The sequence below is a fragment of the Amaranthus tricolor genome, chromosome 17, assembly GCF_026212465.1.
Source record: "Amaranthus tricolor cultivar Red isolate AtriRed21 chromosome 17, ASM2621246v1, whole genome shotgun sequence".
Lineage (NCBI taxonomy): Eukaryota > Viridiplantae > Streptophyta > Magnoliopsida > Caryophyllales > Amaranthaceae > Amaranthus > Amaranthus tricolor.
Genome location: NC_080063.1, coordinates 19,289,891 through 19,311,824, shown reverse-complemented (window position 1 = coordinate 19,311,824; position 21,934 = coordinate 19,289,891). Strand labels below are relative to the sequence as shown.

General features: G+C 31.5%; 3 protein-coding genes across 4 annotated transcripts; 1 reads left to right on the top strand and 2 right to left on the bottom strand.

The window, feature by feature from the left end:
• Nucleotides 1-10: 10 nt before the first annotated feature.
• Nucleotides 11-3,474, bottom strand: LOC130804419 (suppressor protein SRP40-like). The gene is made up of 6 exons (XM_057668844.1): nucleotides 3,133-3,474; nucleotides 2,981-3,031; nucleotides 1,499-1,734; nucleotides 1,266-1,406; nucleotides 416-475; nucleotides 11-326 (listed from the first exon to the last, which is right to left on the bottom strand). The coding sequence occupies exons 1-6, from the start codon at nucleotides 3,344-3,346 to the stop codon at nucleotides 246-248; spliced, it is 783 nt and encodes a 260-aa protein (XP_057524827.1). The 5' UTR covers nucleotides 3,347-3,474; the 3' UTR covers nucleotides 11-245.
• A 764-nt stretch (nucleotides 3,475-4,238) lies between these two features.
• Nucleotides 4,239-9,877, bottom strand: LOC130804263 (ubiquitin receptor RAD23d-like). Of its 2 annotated transcripts, none has more exons than XM_057668646.1 (12): nucleotides 9,655-9,877; nucleotides 7,730-7,891; nucleotides 6,988-7,038; nucleotides 6,387-6,451; nucleotides 6,204-6,248; nucleotides 5,929-6,106; nucleotides 5,370-5,534; nucleotides 5,186-5,251; nucleotides 5,063-5,110; nucleotides 4,874-4,980; nucleotides 4,710-4,788; nucleotides 4,239-4,573 (listed from the first exon to the last, which is right to left on the bottom strand). In XM_057668646.1, the coding sequence occupies exons 1-12, from the start codon at nucleotides 9,718-9,720 to the stop codon at nucleotides 4,439-4,441; spliced, it is 1,167 nt and encodes a 388-aa protein (XP_057524629.1). In that variant the 5' UTR covers nucleotides 9,721-9,877; the 3' UTR covers nucleotides 4,239-4,438. The 2 variants fall into 2 exon arrangements, with proteins under 2 accessions (XP_057524629.1, XP_057524628.1); XM_057668645.1 differs by having other exon boundaries at nucleotides 6,387-6,457; nucleotides 9,655-9,876.
• A 4,539-nt stretch (nucleotides 9,878-14,416) lies between these two features.
• On the top strand, nucleotides 14,417-17,872 carry LOC130804296 (3-ketoacyl-CoA synthase 6-like). Its single transcript, XM_057668684.1, has 2 exons — nucleotides 14,417-15,398; nucleotides 16,865-17,872. The coding sequence occupies exons 1-2, from the start codon at nucleotides 14,697-14,699 to the stop codon at nucleotides 17,636-17,638; spliced, it is 1,476 nt and encodes a 491-aa protein (XP_057524667.1). The 5' UTR covers nucleotides 14,417-14,696; the 3' UTR covers nucleotides 17,639-17,872.
• The last annotated feature ends 4,062 nt before the right edge of the window (nucleotides 17,873-21,934 follow it).

Here is a 21,934-nt window from a genome sequence, read left to right as displayed (position 1 = left end):
ACATAATGCAAATTGCAACATGCTTTCTCAACACTCCATTCACAAAACCAGAATGATACATAAATAACAGATTGCGGACATTCAAAACAACAAAACAAAACTGATTGTTACATTGGGAACTTTGGAATATCAAGTCGGATCCTAAAAACAGCGTATGAATACCTGGTTTAAGCTTGCATCCATCACTACAGCTCATTTACTCTGCCTCATGTAACAGCACCGTTTCCCGAGTACAACTCAGAAGATCAATCGACGTTTTTTCTTCTCTTAGCACGATTCTCAGTCTGTTGTCCAGAATTCGGTATGTTTGAAGATTTTCGTTGCATCTGGAGTTCAAACAAAAGGACTCCAAATTAGTACATCTTACAATGCATGAAAAGGAAATTTCCTTGTAAAACTTGCATAGCATGCTTACCTTTCTCTTCAATCGTAGTCTTTGTCGTTGCCTCCCTGTGCCTTTTTTCTTGGACGCGTCCTAAATAGCGGGCGAAGTTCCAAGAAATACATCAGGATACTACTACAACCACGTTTTGAACAAAAGGAAAGGGGGCAAACTAGGGTAATTGCTATAGTCATCAATATGCAATGGTAAACTTGTATACATCAGCCGGTCTCCTGAAAGACCGTGTCTCTGACAGGCACCTTTCAGCCCTAGCCTATTAATGCCTACTCTTACTATATATTTTCCTTTATAGGCTGACCCTATTAGAGATGGTCTCTCAAAGAGATCGTCTCTCATAAGAACTGGTGTCTATACATATTTAGCCAAAGGGAACGGGACGCCCTAGGGTAATTGGGTAAGTGCTATAGACTTTTTTCTTGGACGGTTCTAAATAGTGGCCCCTATAATTACTATGATACATCTAATCATTGACCATTCTAAAAGAAATAGCCCACGAAAAAAATTCTGAGATCCACTAAAGAATTTATGGTGCAAAATCTTAATACAGTTGCAGTTGAGGTAACAGTCGCAAAACAATTTAATAGTCAATACGAATTGTTTCATGATTGTCACAACTTATATAGCAGTAACCTCAAAAACCTTTACGATGCAGTGATACAGCTAATATTTTTCACTATAAACCCTAGACGAACACGAACTATTACTAGAAGTTCATAAAATGTGAAGGATGCATACACTACTAGAATCAAGTAGTGGGGCTACTAACAGCAAAGTGATAACTACAATACAAGATCTTCGTATAATCAAACCGTATTCTAGAACTACGAAATAAGATAATGTAAAAGACTGAGAGTTGACAAACCTGTGCCATAGCAAGAATTCTTGCATGTCTTTCAGCATGAGTCTCGCCATCTTCATCAGAAAGTTCTTCCTCCTCCCCGTCACTATTAAGTATACGCTTTAATCTTCCTTCATTGAGTAATTTCTCTGATCTTGAATGTCTCTAAATACAAAAAAGAAAGAACATAAATCAAACATCTAACAATCAGAAAGGGCAGTTCATCTTTCAGAAACTGGTGAAAAATGATGTCAAACCTTGGATTTGAGGTGGCCCTTTAAACTCTCTTCATTGAGACAGACAATTTTTGGGCAAAGCCTGCATTTATAAACCGATTTGCTTCTCAAGACACATGATGGAAGATCATCCACAGATGGATTATCTTTCCCCTGCTTCTCTGTTATTTCACCATTCTCTTCGCTTGATAAGAGACTCGCATTATGTTTGTCTCCATCTTTTTCAGATGCACTGTCGTCGTCGTTTCCAGGTATACCTGCCAACATTCAGAAGATCAACACTACATAGTAAGATTAACAATTGTTTTACATATACTTCCTCTGCATGGTCAAACATCATAGAACTGAGTAGTATGGAATACTGATAACACTAGAAACACTATTGTTGCATAACTTAAAGGGTGAAATCGGAGACAAGAGCATATGAAAATTTAACAACAGTGCATATAAAAATAAGCGACAACCTAAGACAGATGGATATAAAGACTTAAGTTGCACACCAACGACTTCGGCAGGCCCAGATCACTGGCTAATTCTGTCGGCATCAGGACTTCGTCATTGTTGTTGTCACTAAAAACAATTGAACCCTGAGCAGCCTTCGGCTAAAATTTTATCCACATAAACCATGGTGCTCTTCTAACTTCTAAGACATACAACATCAATCTAAAAATCTTCCAACTATTTCCATAATTCCATTGCTTCAAAGAAACAAGTATGCATAAAAGTTTACATGCTGTCCTTTACAGAAAGGCAATAACTAGTAGACCTTCCATTCTTGTCCACACTGACAATATCTATGGTGAGTGATCCATAATAATCACAGGAGGCCATGGTGATCATTCTACATTTCATAACCTGTTTCTATTCAACTTTCCACACAAGTTGTAAAAATTCCAAGAATCTCCATATTACTCCAAATAAAGCCATCAAAAGAATCACAACTATCTATAATCTAAATCACACTGCTTAACCTAACAAAAACATGTTTGATTGTTGGGAACCAATTAGAAGCACTCAGCAACGAAGACCACTGGACTTCCGCAGAAATCAATCACTTCAATTTAAAACAAACAACCCATTTATAAACAACTTGAAAGTACACATATCAACAAAATAACCAGAAATTTGAAAGTACACAAAGCTACCCCTTTTGGTTTTCTTTACTTTTCATACTTCAGTCCCCCCAAAAAAACCATAACTTGGCCTAAACAGAGCTCAATCAATCAGTTTACCTAATTCCCTCCCTCCCTCCCCCCTCCCGCCCCCCGCCCCCCGACAGTAAAATAATGCAATTAAAAATCAGGCAAAACCCAAATCATCCATATAAACATGAAAGTTACATAAAAACCATATCACTCAATTATCAACCAACTTAGCCACCAAAAACAGAATAAAAAGATCAAAATGCACAGAAGTCTCCAACTTCCATTAGCATAAACCTCATCTACAAGCAATTCATTTCCTTTTCAATTACAATTTTTTTTTTTTTAAACAAGCAATTACCAGCTGAATCAGCCTCTATTTCATAAGCAGAGCTATCTTCACTCTCATATCCTACAAAACAAAAACCATATGCAAAATTCCATCAAAAATTAATCAAATAAATCCCCACAACTAAAAACTTGAAAAAAAAGTGACCCAGAAAGAAAAACAACCTGAGGAAGATGAAGAGTGTTTAGGTTCATCATTATCAGCATTAATCTCAGCTTCAACATTGGAATCAGGTTCGGGTTCTGGATTTGATGGTTCATTATCTGAATCGTCGGAGCTCCGAACTTCAATCTCAGAATCCGATGACGAAGAAGAAGACCCAGATGATCCTTTGTCTTTCTCATTATGCTCTGCTCTGTAAAATCTTCTCTTTATCATTTTTTTCTTTAAATTTGTATATCTTTTGGAGATTGGGAAATTGGGAAGGGAGAAAGTTTTAGGGTTTATGTAAGATTTTGGGGGAAGAAAAATTAGTCAGGATAAGTCATAACATACCATAAGGGTTTGGGCCGATTACGTATGCCGTACGGTTTAATTACCAGTTTACCACAATAATGAATAATTTTACCGTTCCAATAAATTTATTTCACATTTACATTTGAACACGAATATGTATAGTGAAGTATTATTCACTTTCATTATTTAGACCATAAATACAAATTTTATTAGGACGAATTAAGTCTTTAAATAGTAAGATTATTTTATTATTTTTCTAAATAGAGATATTTTTTGTCGAGCTTATTTTTTATTCTCTTTTAACAACACTTAATAAAATATTCATAAATAATTCAAATAGGACGAATTGTACAATATAATAGTACAATATAACAATTTTATTAGGACGAGTTGTATAAATAAAGCTTTAATATAACTACTTGTTTAGAGACTATCTCATTAAAAACAATAATTGTATTGATTTATTTTTTCGCCATTAAATTTTAATAAGCGTAAAATTATATCTTCAAGGCTTAAACCCAAATTCTTAGTTGTAGTATACATTTATTTATTATATATGATTTTAAAATGATACATTTAGGAATCATAAACAGCTCATAATTTCTTGTGTAAAAGGTCCTTCACAAATCGGCATGAACTGCCAGCAAAGATCTCGTTTAAATTATGTTCATGTAAAAAGAAATAGTTTAATTATTAGGATTAGTTATTATTTAGTACATGTCAAATAATATTTATTTTCTGTAGGAGTATTAATTATGGATTCATGACCTTTAAGTACTTAAGCCATAACTTATGACATAAAAAGCAACTCAAAAACTTTGAAAAAGGTTGAACATCAAACTGAAAAAGTTAATATCTAGCTCATTCCATATACATCCAAGGTTTGCAACTAATCAGCATAACTGTCTTCACATTGCCGAAAAAATTATAAACGCGAATCTATTTGCAAGCAGTAAAAAAACCGGAGTTGCTGAAGGGTAAGAAGCGGGGGTCGAGCATAACAAGCAATTGATTTCAAGCGCCTTCATCATCCTCGTTTATAAGCTCGTCCATGTGATCTAGGAGATAATTTGCAGCAAGCTCTTCGCTCTTGTTGCATGCGAAATAGACTTGAAGAACTGTAGCCCGTCTGAAACCCATAGACTCGAGCTGCAACAACAAACAATATTTTTATTATAACATAAAACAACTGAGGGCTTCAGCAATCAATACTATCGACATACTATGAAGAATCGACTCAGGCAGACCACAGTTCTCATTTGAAAGTAAAAAATATACTACATACACGTTCAATGGCTTCACGCTCTTCTGGAGTCACAGACACGGTTTGCGGCATTGAAGAGGTCAACTGGGAGAGCAAGTTCCTAATTCGAGCAAAAAAAGTCAGAATTACATTCCTTAGCCATGTCTTTCAAAATCAAAATGAACAATACAAGTATAGCATAATACCCTTCCCCTTCAACAGGTTCATTAATAAGGCGAAGAAAATCATCCTGGTGATCCTGAATTAGACGCATAAGTTGTGGATTCTGCTTTCCGAGTTCTTGGAGCATAGGCTGAACGACAAAACAATGTATCAAACTTTTCAAATAAAAATATTCCACCTGAATAAACAAGAAACCGAAGAAGGCAACATACCTGCAAAATTTGGGGATTGGCTTGCACCATTGCTCGCAATGCTTGAAACTAGAGAAAGGGTAAAGAATCAGAACCAAAAAGTTGAATGTAGCCGTACCAAGAGTTTCACATGCAAATGCTTACCTGCTGACTATTACGAAGAAAATCTAATGAGCCAGCACCGGCATTTGAACCCACATTTGGAAGACCCTGAGACAAAAAGCATTAGGAATTACAAATAAGAGATTTTAAAATCACAAAAGATTCTAGTTTAAGCTCAATAAAGCAACAATATAAGCAGAAGCCACAAATAAAAGATATAGCATACCTGTGGAAAAAGATCTAATGGGCTTGCATTGGGACCACTAGATGGTACAGCGGCTTGTGGTGGCTGGGCAAGAGGATTCCCAGCCTGTCCACCAGGAGGACCAGTAACAGCAGCCACAGCAGGAGTTCGGGCAACTGGTGGAACTTCAGCTTGCTCAGGAATTCCCTGAAATTAAAAAGATCTAACCACTAAGAAAATTCTAAATTTTGAGATTTCTTGTACAATAATAACATAAAATATATGAACATAAACTAAGAAAGGACAGGACATGTAAAACTGTATCATTGGGAAAACAGTTACCAAAAAAAACAACTCAGGGAAGAAGATATGCCTGCTATATGCAGAAAGTAGGCAACATACTTTATCAAGTCAACTAGTGCACAGGATATCTTAAACTAGAAAGTTGTATCCACAAAGAAAAATGAGAAGGCATGCAGTCAAAATATAGCAAAGAACACATAAAAAAGCGTGACATGGGATCGAATTTTAAAGGGAGAGGGCAGGTCGGCAAAGCAGAGCATATGGCAAGAGCATCATTATCATTAGAAGATAAACATACCGAATACAAATATTCAACAGCCCTCTCAGGGTTGTTATACGCAGCACGTAGAGCGCGAACAACTGTATCTCTGTCCCAACTTCCTCCACCCATGTCAAGCATCTGCTGGATGGTGGTCTCCAAGTTGCTTCCTGCAACTAAATTTGATGCAGCTTGACCATAGACATCTGCTTCACCTCTGCTTTGTAGTATTAGTTAGCGACTCATACATAAAATTTTTATTAGATATCAAATACTATAAATGATAATATGTTGTATAGAGGGTTAAAACTCACGAGGTAGCAGGGGCTGCAGGTGCTGGTTCTGGAGTGGCTTGCGTCCTTAAAGAAAAAATGGCACTCATAAGTAGAGTAAAAGAGTGATAAAGCTTATGTAGCATAGCATCCTATCAGCTTCTGGCATTTAACAAAGATTGATACCAAAACCTCAAAAAAAAAAGGGCAACTACAAGAACTTACTGAGCTTGAGGTGCAGCTGCAGCTGGTGCAGCAGGGGCAGATGTAGGAGCTGTAGTACTCTGCGGCTGAACCTATAACAACTAAGTCTGTCATTTACATCGAGTGGAACAACGAAGAACGATGATAAACAATCACAAAAGGACACAACATAAAAGCAACAAACAGGCTGCACCAAAACATCATTAGAAACGCTAAGGCACGAGGCATCTATATCTACATAAGCATATAAAAAACAGTAATATTCCAAAAGATTCATAAATGTATGTCGTGAGTTGTCTAGGGCGTCTATCTCAGTCCATATATGTAAAGTCGTGATCCTTGCCACATGGACTTCAACAACCAATTAGGCAGCAACCAATAGCCACAACAACAGAGATCAAAGTAAGATCAACAGTAAAACCATTACACAGTGACAATGAAGCTAAAAAGAAATCAACATGGAAACAACAATAGAATTAGACTTCAGAAAGGGTGAGATTTTGATCAATGCTTCAATAATACAACACAGATCTTTCTTCAAGAAACTTATCTTTTGATCAAATAATATAAAGCATTACAATGCCAACTTGGCAAACAAGAAATCAAATTTAACCAGGCCTACCTGAGTGGCAGGTGCGGCAGTGATAGAAGAAGATCCAGCTGTAGCAGGCTTCTGAAACACATCCCAAACAAGTTACATAAAACTACAATATTTTCAAAACTACAGGTACAGAAGTTCCAATAAAGAATAAGAGAAGAGGCATGACAAACAACAGAGAGCAAAACAACAAAGCTTCATTATGGTAACAAACTTACTGAACCCACATTAGATAAGTTTGAATAATAGCCATCTTTCAATATTAAACCCTTACACCACAGCTACATTCACTATCTTTTTAGTTGTAAATGGACACATGTAAACAGTAATCCTTCAACAAGAGTCTAAACTATACATTCAGATGGGAAAGTTCAGATTTTTATACAGAACATAGAATTTAATGCCTACTATAAATGCATATAACAATGCCATGTCAAAACAATCTCATAAAATACTAGTTGACCAGACCTCCAGCAAAAAAAAAAAAGCAAAATTGCTAAAGCTTTAATCCGAACAAGCATCATCCGTAGCCACTGCAACAATAGTATGAAATAAATTCATTGGTAAGTTCAAAGGGCATCAAGGAGTTCACAGCCACAACTACAATAATAGTAGGCTTAAACACCTAAAAAGCAATTCTATAAGTTTATATCCCCCAAGTAAATCTGACAAGAGTGAGAAATGATGAATAAAAATTCAACATAACTTTCCTAATGACTGCAAGCCATTTTTGAGAATAATTCAACAACTTAAGCAACGAATATACCTTACTTAACATAACAACTAGGAAACTATTCTCAGCAACACTATTTTCTCCCAATGTTGTTGCATCTTTAAGAACCTTTCCCTGATGAATTAGCATTTGTTGGCCAGCAGGATAGGTCTCTGCACCTTGTACTTTCTCAATGTTTTTCTTCACATCTGCAACCTAAAAACAGCATTGATGATCAACAGTCACAAGTCAGTAAAAACACAAGCAAATGAGACATCAAATTTAGATCAACAATCAAGAAAAAACAGAACTTACTAATCAAGGAATCTATTTCTTGAAGAGTAATTAAGATAACTAAACAGTTAGATGTTACTATAAGAAAGCAAAGATAAAATTCTTCTATCACAAAGCAATAAATCTAATCATGTGATGGCCTTAGGGATTCTACACATTCACTAGCCTTAAATCACATCAAAATAATATCAAGACTAAATCAATAATTATAAATGAAACGAGAAACCACTAGCAATTACAATATTTTGGTTTAGTTCCGTCCTCCAGGATGATAATTTTTGAACGTGATCCATCATTATCCAAATAAACGTAAAACCACATTGTCGATCTTTCATGAAGGGTGATTTCAGTAACAATAAAAACAAGAAAAAAAAATATGGCAAGGAGTCCCTTAAAAGATAGAAAGAATTTAGAAAGAAGTGCACAAAATATTGAACAATAAATCCTTCAAAGTTTGTTCATATATAGACGCTCGATCAAAATAAATAAAAAGACAGCATCACGACAAACAGCCAAAACCTTGCAAATTCTAAGTTACATGCATTCTCAAAACAGAACTCGGCATGGGTAATAAGCAAGCATTAATTGTGCATCCGCAAATCTAATCATATTCCATTTATAAAAAAACTAAAATTCTAAAATCTGGTATAAATCCATTGTCTCTAAGCAAAAACCACCGAGTCCACCAATAAGGTCTTTCTGCAAAAATATTACTCCCAATTACTTATAACAGTAAATTCCTTTGAATATCCCGATTACTTATAACGGTAAATTCCTTTCAATATCCCTTGTCCTACCATATCTCCAGAATGTGCTTCTTATACACTATGTCAACATCTCTACTCAAACTAGTATCTCTAAGGCAATAGTACATCACGAAAATAGGAAATTGCTTCCCTCTTAAAGCCAAATTCTTTAATTACAGAAAATTTAAAATCCAGTGCGTGTACAACTCATAAAGAAAACCAAACTGATTAAGCTAAAAGCTATTCTCAATCGAGCATTCTGAAATCACAAAGATAAAAACGATTCCCTACACCCTTTACCTATTATCCACAACTACATTCACTTCGTAACGCTACCCACAATCTCTTCATCCCCCCAAAACCTCACTCCAACTCAGAAAATCTCATACTAAAAGCAATCAACTGACAAAATCAAAGCCCTAACGAAAAACAATTAATAAGAACCTGCTACTAAACTCCACACTTAGCCATTCACATAAATCACACAATTCAATTCTACTCATTTACAAAGTATATTCCGCTTCCCACACAAAACCTTAACAACGCACTAACTCTTCACTTAATCCATTCATACAAATCAACAAACACAATTCAATTCAGAAACCTAATTCCCCTAGCCACACGAAACTTTCAATTACAAACCCTAAATTTATAATTCTAAACCCTTAATTCAAAACTATTAACCCTAAGCTAAATCCAAATCAAACTAATTAATACACAACCAATCAATCAAATTCAATAGGGTTTCAAACCAAAAATAAATCAAATCTAATTCCCCTTCCCACACGAAACCTTCTATTTAAAACCGAAATTCGGAACTATTAACTCTAAACTAAATCTAAAACAAAAAAATCAATACAAATAGCCCAATCAATCAAAAACAGTATAATTTCAAACTAATAATCAAAAAAGAAAAAATGCGAAATTAAGTGGATTTACAGTGTCATCGAGACTAGCTTCGATCTCGAAATTAGTGCCTTTAAGAGTCTTGATAAAGATTTTCATCGTTCAATTGGAAACCCTAAAATCGCCGGCGCCGTTATCGTCGGAAAGATTAGGAAAGAGAAAAATAAAAATGGGAAAACAACTTTCCTATTTCTTTCTCTCTCTAGGTTTATTAGCTAAGTGAATTTGTCTAGGCGGTGTTATTATGGACAAATGATCTCATGTTTTAGGAGTAAATTCATTCGTGGACTGACTAATTCATTAGAATTTTGAAAATATTTTTACAACTGTTAGTCTCTTAAAAAGACTGTTATTTTGAGAGACGTTTTTCCGACTTATCTTATTAAAATTTGACGCTTATCTATATTAATTTTAATGTCTACTTATTATATTTTTAATACATTTTCATAATATCTTAAATGTCTATTTACATCATTTTTAATATATATTTATAATATTTCAAAAAATATATATTGGGCAGACAATTAGAGATAATCTCTAAAAGTCTCTCACAAGAATTTATGTTTTTTAATAGCAAGTCCTGTATGAGACCATCACACAGTAAGATGGCTCATATAAGAAGTCTATTAGTTAAAAAATTAAAAAAAAAACAATGAAATTTGAATTTACACTTGTACAGAAATCAGTTTTTCTTAAAAAAAATTGGGCTAACCTAAATGAAATCGTCTGACAGTGAGATGACCATGATAAAGAATTAGTGATTTTTTAATTGATCATTTAAAATTTTAATTGAAATGAACTAGCCCAATAGAAATAATCCCGTCATAAGATTGTCTCATTTAAAAATTTGTGATATTTTTATATTTTGTTCTTGTAAATCTATTAAATAATTTATTTATACAAGATTTCATTCCTATTAAAAACATATTTCAATACAATTATAAAATGGATGGATTTGAACAATATCTTTTTTATAATAATAATGATTAATGTAGATGATTCAAATATATTTATTAAATTTTACATTCAGAGAAGGACAAAAAAAAACCTACAGTTAAATTCAATTTCATTAAAAATAGATTTTATTTCGACCGATTGTTCCATTTACATTTGCACAAATTTTATAAAATATATGTTGGTCGAAAATGTATAATTTTAGAATCTTATTACGGTTCAAATAAATATAAAACTACAAATAGTTTTCAAATTAGGAAATTTGGACACTTTAGCAAAAATGCTCGAAATACCCCCACATGTGTGGGTGGAAAAAAACATTACAATAGATGGAAAATATATTATGATAGTCCTAAAAAAATGTGAGGAGAGCAAATCAAAAATATTAGGAGTGAATTAGACCATCATAGTGATTTTTGTCTTGTTCATTGTTTGTGCCTTTTTTATTATTGTTATTGTTATTTTTTTAGTTTATCTTATTAGTTTTAACAGTGGTATTTTCTTGTATTGTCTTGTTTTTATTTTAATTTCTGTGTCTTTTACGAGTTAAAGGTTTTACTGTCTATAATTTTATCACCTTCTTTGTTAAGTATAAGATCTGTTATATTTTTATTCTTTATAAATTTTAATCATAATTTCTATAAATCAGATATACCAAATACAACCATCATGATGGTGATAAGTAAAATTATATTGCTCATATACAATGAGTCAATGATACACCAGCTCAAGGTTCCATATGAACTAGTTTCGTTTCTTGTCTTCTCCTTTGATTTATTCTTTGTCTATGTCCTTATCACTTGTACGGAGAGCACGAGGAGCCTTGTAGGTAAGTATCTTATTTGTTGGTTTATGAGGTTATTTATCTATCCATGTATTCTCTATGCTTCCCTTACATTAATTTATTTGGAACTAAAGTATAGAATTGTTCAAAGCAGATTTAAAGATTTAATATGTATCAGATTTTATGATTGAACTCGACTTTCACCAAATTTCAAAATGAATTTTAAACTATGTAAAAATTAGTATAGACACAAAACTCTATTTAAAGTGATTCGAAACACTTATTTGAAATTAATGCGATGACCTAAATAAACAACTAAAGTTTGGATCAATATGAGACTTTCCATTTTTGTATTTCACTTGGCAGTCTAATTTGAAATAGTCGAGAAACGTCATTGTTTATGCTTCAAGATTTAGCGATAAGAAAACTACAATCACAATATGACTATATTAGAATTATGAGTAAGCCTAATAATTAAGGAGTTGAGGAAGTTCTAATGATTAAGGAGTTGAGGAAGTTTTGTTTCACTCTTATAATCTAAGTTCAATTCACGTTATCTATAGCAAATATTAATTTTCTATTTTCTTTATCTGTAAGAATTCTTTAAGCTATCCATGAATTATAAGAAAATAAGAAAACTAGTCATTAAGAGTCAAGATATAAGGTAAAATAGCAAAAAGAAATAAAATATCATAAGAGAATTTAATTTGATAATCTTTATTATAGTTAAACTTAAAACTCAAATTTACAAGCTAATTAAGGCACAATAGTTTCTTAATTGTCTTCAGAATTACTTAAAAAAGTGTTTTCTTAAATCATAATCTTCATCGGTATCGTCCAAATGCAAATTAGTATTATATGCCATAAAAAGAGATTAAATAACAATTATGTACTTATTAATTAAAAGAAGTTAACATTTTATTTTACTTCAACTTTTATCAAATGTCTTAATATTCATACAAAATAAATTTTATTAGCATTTCTAAATGGAAAATCCAAAATATAACATACTAAAATCAATTCTAGTCTAACTATGAAATAGAATTCTTAACTTTTATGTTGGGACCCAAGCATATGCTCCTCCCTTACCGCACATATGAGACCGAGAAACTATCATGTCAAGTGACCATCTTGAGCTATAATTGAGGATACACGTATACAATAAACACCAAAGCAAAATATATATATTACCTGAAGTAAATCATAAATGAAATATAAGCCCGTAATATATTTTTTTCACATTTTGACTTGTGATATTATTGCAAGGGAAGAATTCAACAAAAGTATCGAAAACATATTATACACTCTATCAAATTAGTTATACATATTGTTGCCATCTTTTATTTTATTTAGATAACTAATTAATATTAATATATGTATAACTTAATAAATGTAACAAACTATTCCAACCAATCATCACAGAAAAGGGGCAATAGATTTGTAATAAAAACATATGCCAATTATGTACTTCAACATGTATTTTTTTTGTGTGGACACAACCAACGTGGTTTGTCTATTGTGAGAATAAACATAAACTCAAATACTAATAAATGAGATATGGTATACCAAACAACATAAATATTTGCGTCGAACTGTTATGAGCTACTTATACCAAAGTTACAACCACATAATCACTCAATACTTTTAGTTAGTTAAATCAAGATATGATAACTCTGTTTAATAGACATTTGTCAAATAAGTCTTTAAATTTGTTTTAATATATTGTTGATCAATATCACTAGTTCAGAAAATTTAAGTTTAAATCTGCATATATTGTAATTTGATTAAGTCAATCGATAAAAAAACTAGATCATATTAGATTTTAATGCAAATTACACAAAATAAATATCGTTGTATTTAATACTTAATTTTTAAAAAACATATCTACTTTTAACTTCTTATATACAATCCTAAAGGTTGCATATATCATTACTCATCATATTTTTTTACTTGATGTTTTATTAATACATGATAAAAATGACGGGAAATGATACATACATCTTTATCTATGTAAATAAGAAGTTAAAAATAAAAATATTTAGTAAAAAAATATTTACCTTTTGGAGTTTTTGCCATTCTGCTCCTCTCGTTTCCTTATTATCAGTTTTTATTTTATTTATAGGCAGCTAATTTATCTTTCTTGTGTAGCTACGTCACCTTATTTTTCTCGAGCCGGGGGAACTCTTTGGTTGCGCTCTCCTTTATGGGTATGAGTTGCGTCGTCCTTCCCTCCCCAAATTCTGTCCATAATTTTTCTATGAGCGGAATACACTGAGAAGGATGATGATGATGAGTAAAAAAATAAGTATTAATTAATTACATCTATATCTCAGTAATTTGCATCATAGTCATAAAAATAATTCACAAATTCTTACTTGAGACTGACTTTTTAAAAGACGCGTCTCAAATGGGCCAGCCCATTATACTTAGAAAAACAACCACCTGAAAAACGTGCGCTGTGTAATCCTATTTGGAGTTGGTGTTATAACCTATTGAAGTTGGTATTATAAACTGTTAGAGTTGGTATTATAACCTATTAAAGTTGGTATCTCCAAATAGGTTATAATACCAACTTTAATAGGTTATAACACCAACTCCAAATACCAACTTATTAGGTTATAATACCAACTTTAATAGGTTATAACACCAACTTCAATAGGTTATAACGCCAACTCCAAATAGGGTCAAACACGCGTGTCAGTTTTTAGGTTTTTTTCTTTTCTTTAAATGTTGGGCTTGGGCCTGGAGAACTGTCTCTTATAAAGACGGTCTCTCAGGAGAGGCGCTGAAAAAATAATTTTATTTTCAGAAATAAACATAAATATAAGGTCAAGATCAAGTAAAAACAACTAAGTTAGTACAAACGAGATAAACATACAAGGGGATCCATATCTCGTTAAAAAGGTAAATATCTTGTACAAGGATTACATATATTTTTTAAGTCAAAATATGTACTTATATTTCAAAGTTGCTCATATTTATTAAATTTTCACTAAATATATGTCTTCTTCATTTTTCATCTCGAAATATATACTTACGTTTGTAGTTTGGACCAACTTATAGTATTTTCACCCGATCCTCTTCATATAACATGAATATAATAAAGTCCACAGCTAAGATAGCGTTGCATAAATGATGTTGAGAACTCCATTCAATATCCTCACTCCCATCTACCCTCATTCATTGCTCTCTTCCCTCTTCTTCAATATATTACCCACTTATTCTTTCATTTCCCCTACATCTTGTTCACACTTTACACACAAAATATTTCTCCAAAAAAAAAATACCCTTAAACATTGTATAAAAGGGTATTAAAAATTTTTAAAAACCCAAAAAAATGGAGATAAATTCATTAATTAGTCTTAAATATGTTAAACTAGGTTATACATACCTAGTGAACCATTTTCTAACCCTTATTCTTATACCTATTATAATGGGTATAGTCATTGAGATTCCTCGTGTCCAACCCGAAGAAATCATTTCCCTAGTAAAATCCCTCCAATTAGATCCGATCCATATATTATGTTCCATTTTTCTTGTTACTTTTATTATTACAGTATATATCATGTCCAAACCCCGATCAGTTTATTTAGTTGATTATGCAATGCATAAACCCCCACATACTCTTCGTGCTCCTTTCTCAACTTTTATGGAGCATAACAGGCTCAACTTAAAAGGCGATCAAAAAGCTGTTGAATTTCAAATGCGGATATTGGAGAGATCTGGATTAGGTGAAGAGACATGTTTACCCCCGGCTATTCATTATCTTAACCCTAAGCCTACCATGGAAGCTGCACGTGGCGAGGCCGAAATGGTCATTTTTTCTTCTATTGATGAATTATTGAAGAAAACTTGTATCAAACCTAGAGACATCGATATTTTGATCGTTAATTGCAGTTTATTTTCTCCAACTCCTTCATTATCAGCCATGATTGTTAATAAATACAAGCTTAGGAGTAATATTAAGAGCTTTAACTTGTCTGGCATGGGGTGTAGTTGCAGTCCTATATCAGTTGATTTGGCAAGGGATTTGTTGCAGGTAACTTTTATTGGTCGATATTTGCAATTTTACTAAATTAAATACACGATATATATATTTTTTTCGTTTCTTATTGTCACGTACACATACATATCCAGCCAGCAGGAAAAGTAGTAAATATTTTTATATCTTTTAAATTTATAATATATATTATTCATATTAATATGAAAGCTTTTTAAATCGTGTAATAAATTTAAAGGGACGGAAAAGGTCGGGTATTGAGATGATATAAAAGTAATATGATGATAAATATAGTTTTTTTATTATGAAAAATGATGTATACAACACTTAAGGCTTAAAAAAATAAGTTTATTTTATTTTCCAAAATAAAATTATTTTACAAGATAAATTATACAAATAAGGATGAAATTAATATTTATTTTTCTGTAATTATTTCTGATATACAATTTTATAAGAGTTGTATCATTTTCCTAAATTTTATTAGTGGTTTATAGAGTAATATTTTAGTGTCAGTTAAAATAATTAGAATACTGTAAATAAATTGCACATGTTTAACAAATATATATATGGATGGTTTTTTGGTATTTATAAGAGACCACAACTTAATTTATGGTTGTAGACTTGTAGTTGTACGATATATAATTTTCGTGCAAGTAATTATTATGTGTATGAACAATAAATTAAAAACTGTTACTTAATAATATATAATATATTATGAGGTCATAATTATTAGCGTAAGTTTTTGGTTGAATTGATTTTTTGATATTTTTTTCAGAAGTCAGCGTAATAAGAAATCATATATTTAAATTTCAATCGCCTTTCATTTCAAGTAGAATATTTATTTGTATTAGATATTAAATTGAGTTAATTTTTTGACAAAAACATGAGTTTTTACATTAAATATTGGCTGATTATTAGTTAGTGACTATAAAGTACATTGACTTGTCACAAATTGCATGGCCAATAAATAAAGGAACAGATCAGCAGCAAACTAGCAATTAATAGTCCGGCAACAATGACGTGTGAATATAGGATATAACCACGATTCCATATTTTGAATTAGTTAATTTTTTTTATTACAGAAAATGTAAAATAAATGGATGTATTGAAAATTCAGACCGTCTCACTATGAAATAAGTTTAAAAATTAATTTATTTTTCTAATTGATCACTTTAAAAATGCAAGTGATTGTTTTAATAGATAAATATATATAGATCAACTCAATAAAAATAGTCTTACCATTTAAGCATTTCATTTAAGAATTTGTATTGACTTGATTAAGAGAAGAGAAACAATGAAGATGAGAGTTGTGGATCACATGTAGGACATGTCACTAGAATTACCAAACACGAGACAAGTAAAATATAGCAAAGCTAAAAGAATGGGGAAGTAAATTATATATAAAAACTTGGATACTAAAATTAAAGGATAGATAAATTTGAATTTTTGATTAAATACTTAGTACTGAGATCATAAACGATTATGGTTTTAAATGGAATTTTCAGGTTCACCCCAACTCAAATGCATTGATAATTAGTACGGAGATTATAACACCAAACTACTACCAAGGAAAAGAGAGGGCAATGCTTTTACCTAATTGTCTATTTCGCATGGGATGTGCAGCAATACTGTTGTCTAACAAGCGCAAGGAGAAAAAAAGGTCCAAATACCAACTTCTTCATGTTGTCCGCACCCACAAGGGTGCGGATGACAAGGCCTTTAAATGTGTCTACCAAGAGGAAGACCCAGAAGGAAAAATGGGAATATCTCTTCAAAAAGACCTTATGGCAATAGCCGGTGAAGCCTTAAAATCAAACATCACCACCATGGGTCCTTTAGTCCTACCAACATCGGAGCAACTTCTTTTCCTCTTTTCTCTCATCGGAAGGAAGCTATTCAATCCAAAATGGAAACCATACATACCGGACTTTAAGCAAGCCTTCGAGCATTTTTGTATCCATGCTGGTGGTCGTGCTGTCATTGATGAACTTCAAAAAAATCTTCAACTCTCCGCGGAGCATTGTGAGGCTTCTAGGATGACGTTACATAGGTTCGGAAATACATCTTCATCATCCCTCTGGTACGAGCTTAGCTATATTGAGGCTAAAGGGAGGATGAAGAAGGGAGATCGTGTTTGGCAAATAGCTTTTGGTAGTGGGTTCAAATGTAACAGTGCTGTTTGGAAGTGTAATCGTACCATCAAAACACCCTCAGATGGACCTTGGTTTCATTGTATTCATCGATATCCTGTCTATATACCCGATGTTGTGAAGCTTTAGAAGGATTCCATATAATTTCTTAATTTTTATTTTCAAATGGATGTTATTTGTCCAACTTCTTATTATCATATATTGTTTATTAACTAAATTTGGAGTACATTCAAAGATTATAAATTTTAGCTAGTTATTTTTTATAAAAGTTACTAAATAAAGCTAATAATTTTTTTTTACTAATATTTCTATTTGAAGTATATCATTTGTAAGAATTAGATACTGTTACTACTGTCATGATTTAACATTTTATATATATTTTTTCTGTAAATTTTTATCTTTAGAGTCAGCTCATGTGCATAAATACCAAAGGATCAATTAAAACTTTGATTAATGCAAAAAGCCAATAAGTAAATATTAGTTTTCGAATCCGTATGACAAATAATTGTTAACCGAAGCTTTTTGTTGATTTTTGTACAATTGTAAATATTAGCTAATTTTTTAGTTGTTAAATAAATTTTATAAGCCAACTGTTATGAAGATATTTTGCATATAACATGTTTAATATCTTTAAATTACTGACATGAATGCTTTTATTATATTTATTTAATAATATTTTTTCAATTAAAAATTAATTAAGCCTACTCTATTACCTACAATCATAATGGAGGTGTGATACCCTTTTAGTTTGTAATGACCACCTTTTTGAATATCCAACAAAATGAACACCAAATAGGCAACCAATATTGATAGATAATAAATATAAATGTTACAAACAGCAAGTTGATATAGTGTGTGCCCAAATTTGACAGGGATAACACAACTGTTTTCTACTTTTTAGCTAGTTGGATTTAAAGATTATTGTCCTAATTGAGAATTCATATTACAGATCAATACACCTTTCAATTGTGGTAATTAATTGTGTTCAAAATAGATCCAATAAATTAATATTTATCGGATTTTGTATTTGAATCTGACTTGATCTGATTTCAAATTAAATTTAAAATTATATAAGAATCAATGTGGACACAAAACCCGATTTTAAACCGACTCGAAATTCATGACTTAAAATCAACCAGATAACCCGAATAAGCATCTTTCTAATTATAAAAATGTCGTTATCTTCTGTGGTAGTTTTATCATATAAATTTAATTCTCACTACTTTTAAAATAATTAATTCTTTCTTTCCCCATTTACTTAAAGCTTGAAGAGTTACAATTACTATGGACTTTAAAAAAAATATATATACATAAAAATGGAAGTACACAATTTGCTCGTGTTCTATGAACTATTTCACGTACTTAATACTGGCAATAAAATATGCAAAATTAACTTTATCACAATTAATTCAAGTTTGATTTAGTAAAATAAATTGCGATCTAGCCAAAAAAAGTGAATTATACGTCCCCATCATCTAAAAGATTACAATTTTTTTTAATTTTTTTAATAGTTTTTAAGATAACATCAAATAAGAAGAGTGATAGTATATTATGTATAAAATCATCAAATGGAGTTCCATTCAGTTTACTTCATCACTAATAAAACGAATGAAAAAAGAGCCCGCTTGATTATATTTTAGCTTATAGATTAATGGGACAATTAGAAAAAATAGGAGGAAGTATCATCTAAACATTAATTATACTCCCCCAGTTAACTAGTAGTGTCCCATATGCGTGAATAGTGAGTAGATATAATTAGACAAAAATAAACCAAAAAAACAAAAGGAGGAACTTTAGTAAGAGTATAATGAGAAAAAAGCATTATCAAAATAGAAAATGAGACATTAATAGTAAAATGACGTAATATAAAAATAGTGCTGAATTGGAGAGAGTGTATTAGTATCATATTAGTTCATACTGATTTTGTGATTATAATTTTAAATAATTTAATGACTTAGAACATGATCTGGACAGTCTCTAACCTTTATCCCATATATGTTAGTTGAATACACATCAATTTCAGAATTTATTAAACTGTGCAATCCAACCATAAAAAAGTACTTCTAGGATTTAAGATTTTTTGGTTGACAGTTCTTAGTTGATTATGGTTCACAACTTCTTCCTAAAAAGCTACATTTCCAGCAAATATGGTTGGGCTAATTAAGTCATAAAGGATAAGGAAGGTTTTTTTATAATTTGACTTTGGAAAATTAATTCGAGTTTTTGTATGAAAGAACGAACGTGATAAAGTATATAATATATATTTAAAGGTTAGATTTATTATTTTAAATTTTTGATTGAATTGATTCATTCTACACTTGTATTTTTCATATTTGACTTGATCCATTCTAAACTTGCATTTTTCATATTGCAAATTGGGACTGGGGTAACCAAAATGTACTACTACAAGTCTACAACAAACAACCCATAAATATGAAGTTATTTAAAGGTGTTCAAAACAGATTTGATAATCCAATATATCCGATCTTGTAATCGAATTTAATATGACCCGACATTAAAATGAATTTACATTTATGTAAAAATTAACATGGACACAAAACTCAATTTTAAACCAATCCGAAACATCTAATTTGAAATCCGTTCGATAATGATAAAAGAAAATTTAATAACCTAATTAGTTGTCAATTGATCATACCACATACAGGTGTCTTCCCAAACGCGTTGTGTGCTACTCCTCCTTAACCTTTACAGAAACCTATCTTTTGGGGGGAACAAACTAAGTATGCACATTTCTCCTTGTTCTCTCCTTGAAGAGAGTACGAGTTTGATTAGTCCGCTTTCATCCTTCCCCAAACTTCAACATATGAGGATATTAAGTTGATGACTCTAACTCTAAGATATGATTCTAAAAACTATTTGCTTGTCTATTCCCAAATCCAATAGACAAAACTCAAACTTCCAAATCATCAAACTTTATGGATAGTCTTGATGTGTTATCCCACTACTATCACGCGAGAAAAGTTGAAACCCATCTTAGCTTCGGGCCACACCACTTTGCTAGTTGCCATCCGACATAACTAGAGATAGATTATTTAATACAAAATTTTCTTATAGTTCAAAATGCAGTGCCGAATTTTAGCATCTTAATATAGAATGATAAATTAATCATTAATTATAATTCTTTTAAATTATATACTTTTATTATATTATACAATTCAATATTAATTAGATTTTTTAACAAATAATCTCTAATCACAAATTAGATGGCCTAATTCTAGATCCCCTTAAGTTAAGCATGATCTTCTCTTATAGGATCTAGAGATATGGTAAATTAGGCCTTGATCCAATATATACACAACACGAAAACAAAAAATACAAACTAAAAAATTGAAAATGATAATATAAACAAAACATTATAAATGTTTGTAATGTATAAACTCGTATCGTTCTAAGCCATGATCCAATGATCTATTTATGCACATATGAGATACCAAAGAAAATAGTATAAAATTACAAAAATTGAAGATGACATAACAAGTAACAATTTATTAGTTAAGTTAAATTTCGTAATTTGTTTGTAGTCTAAATTAACAACATTTCAACTATCTTACATGATTTTTTTAAAAAATTTTTGCACAACTTGACCAAAAATTTTACATTATTCTTTTGGTGCTCATTATTCCACTATAGTTATGTTTGCAATTTGGTGATAAAAATCCAATTATGTAACTATGATTGAACAATTGCATTGGAGGCTACAAAAAGACAAAGAGTAGCATGTAATAAATTTTTTAAAAAGGTTTTTTCTTTATTACTATGATTAGTAGCACTATGTATTTTTTTTATTTAAAATAATTGGAAAAAGACACCAAATAAAATCCCACCATGAATCTTGATAACTCATAAAATATAAAAGTCAAAGCTAAGATATGTATAAACTAGTATTTGAATGATCAAGAAATGGAAAAAAGGAAATCATTATTATTATTTTATTTTTTGGCTATGAAAAAAATGCAAATGTCAACCACTAGATTCTTGTCTTTGGAGAAAACTATTAAAAAAAATAATCAAGTACATAATCTGATACAAATGTGCCAAGTGTATCAAGTGATCAAGACCGTGCAAACAACCTACAAGTACAATACAGTGTTTCTGACTTGTCATCTACGCCAATTGTACATGAAGGGCGGAACCAGGTCAAGGATGCTTTCTAAAGACTAAACATGACCTCAAGATATTATGTTGGGAACAAGGAAGCCAAGACTACAACAAGGAACAACAACATACACTTGAAAATGGGAACAGACAGTAGGACCTAGGCTACAGAACTTTCTGACGACCAGCAGACCTTGGTGAGTCTCTTGAATGCAAGCTCGGCCCATCTAAACCCTAAACAAGCTTGGGACGTCATCCTTGCACATGAACCAAGCCACCAAGGGTCCAGGATCTCACTAACAGTCCACG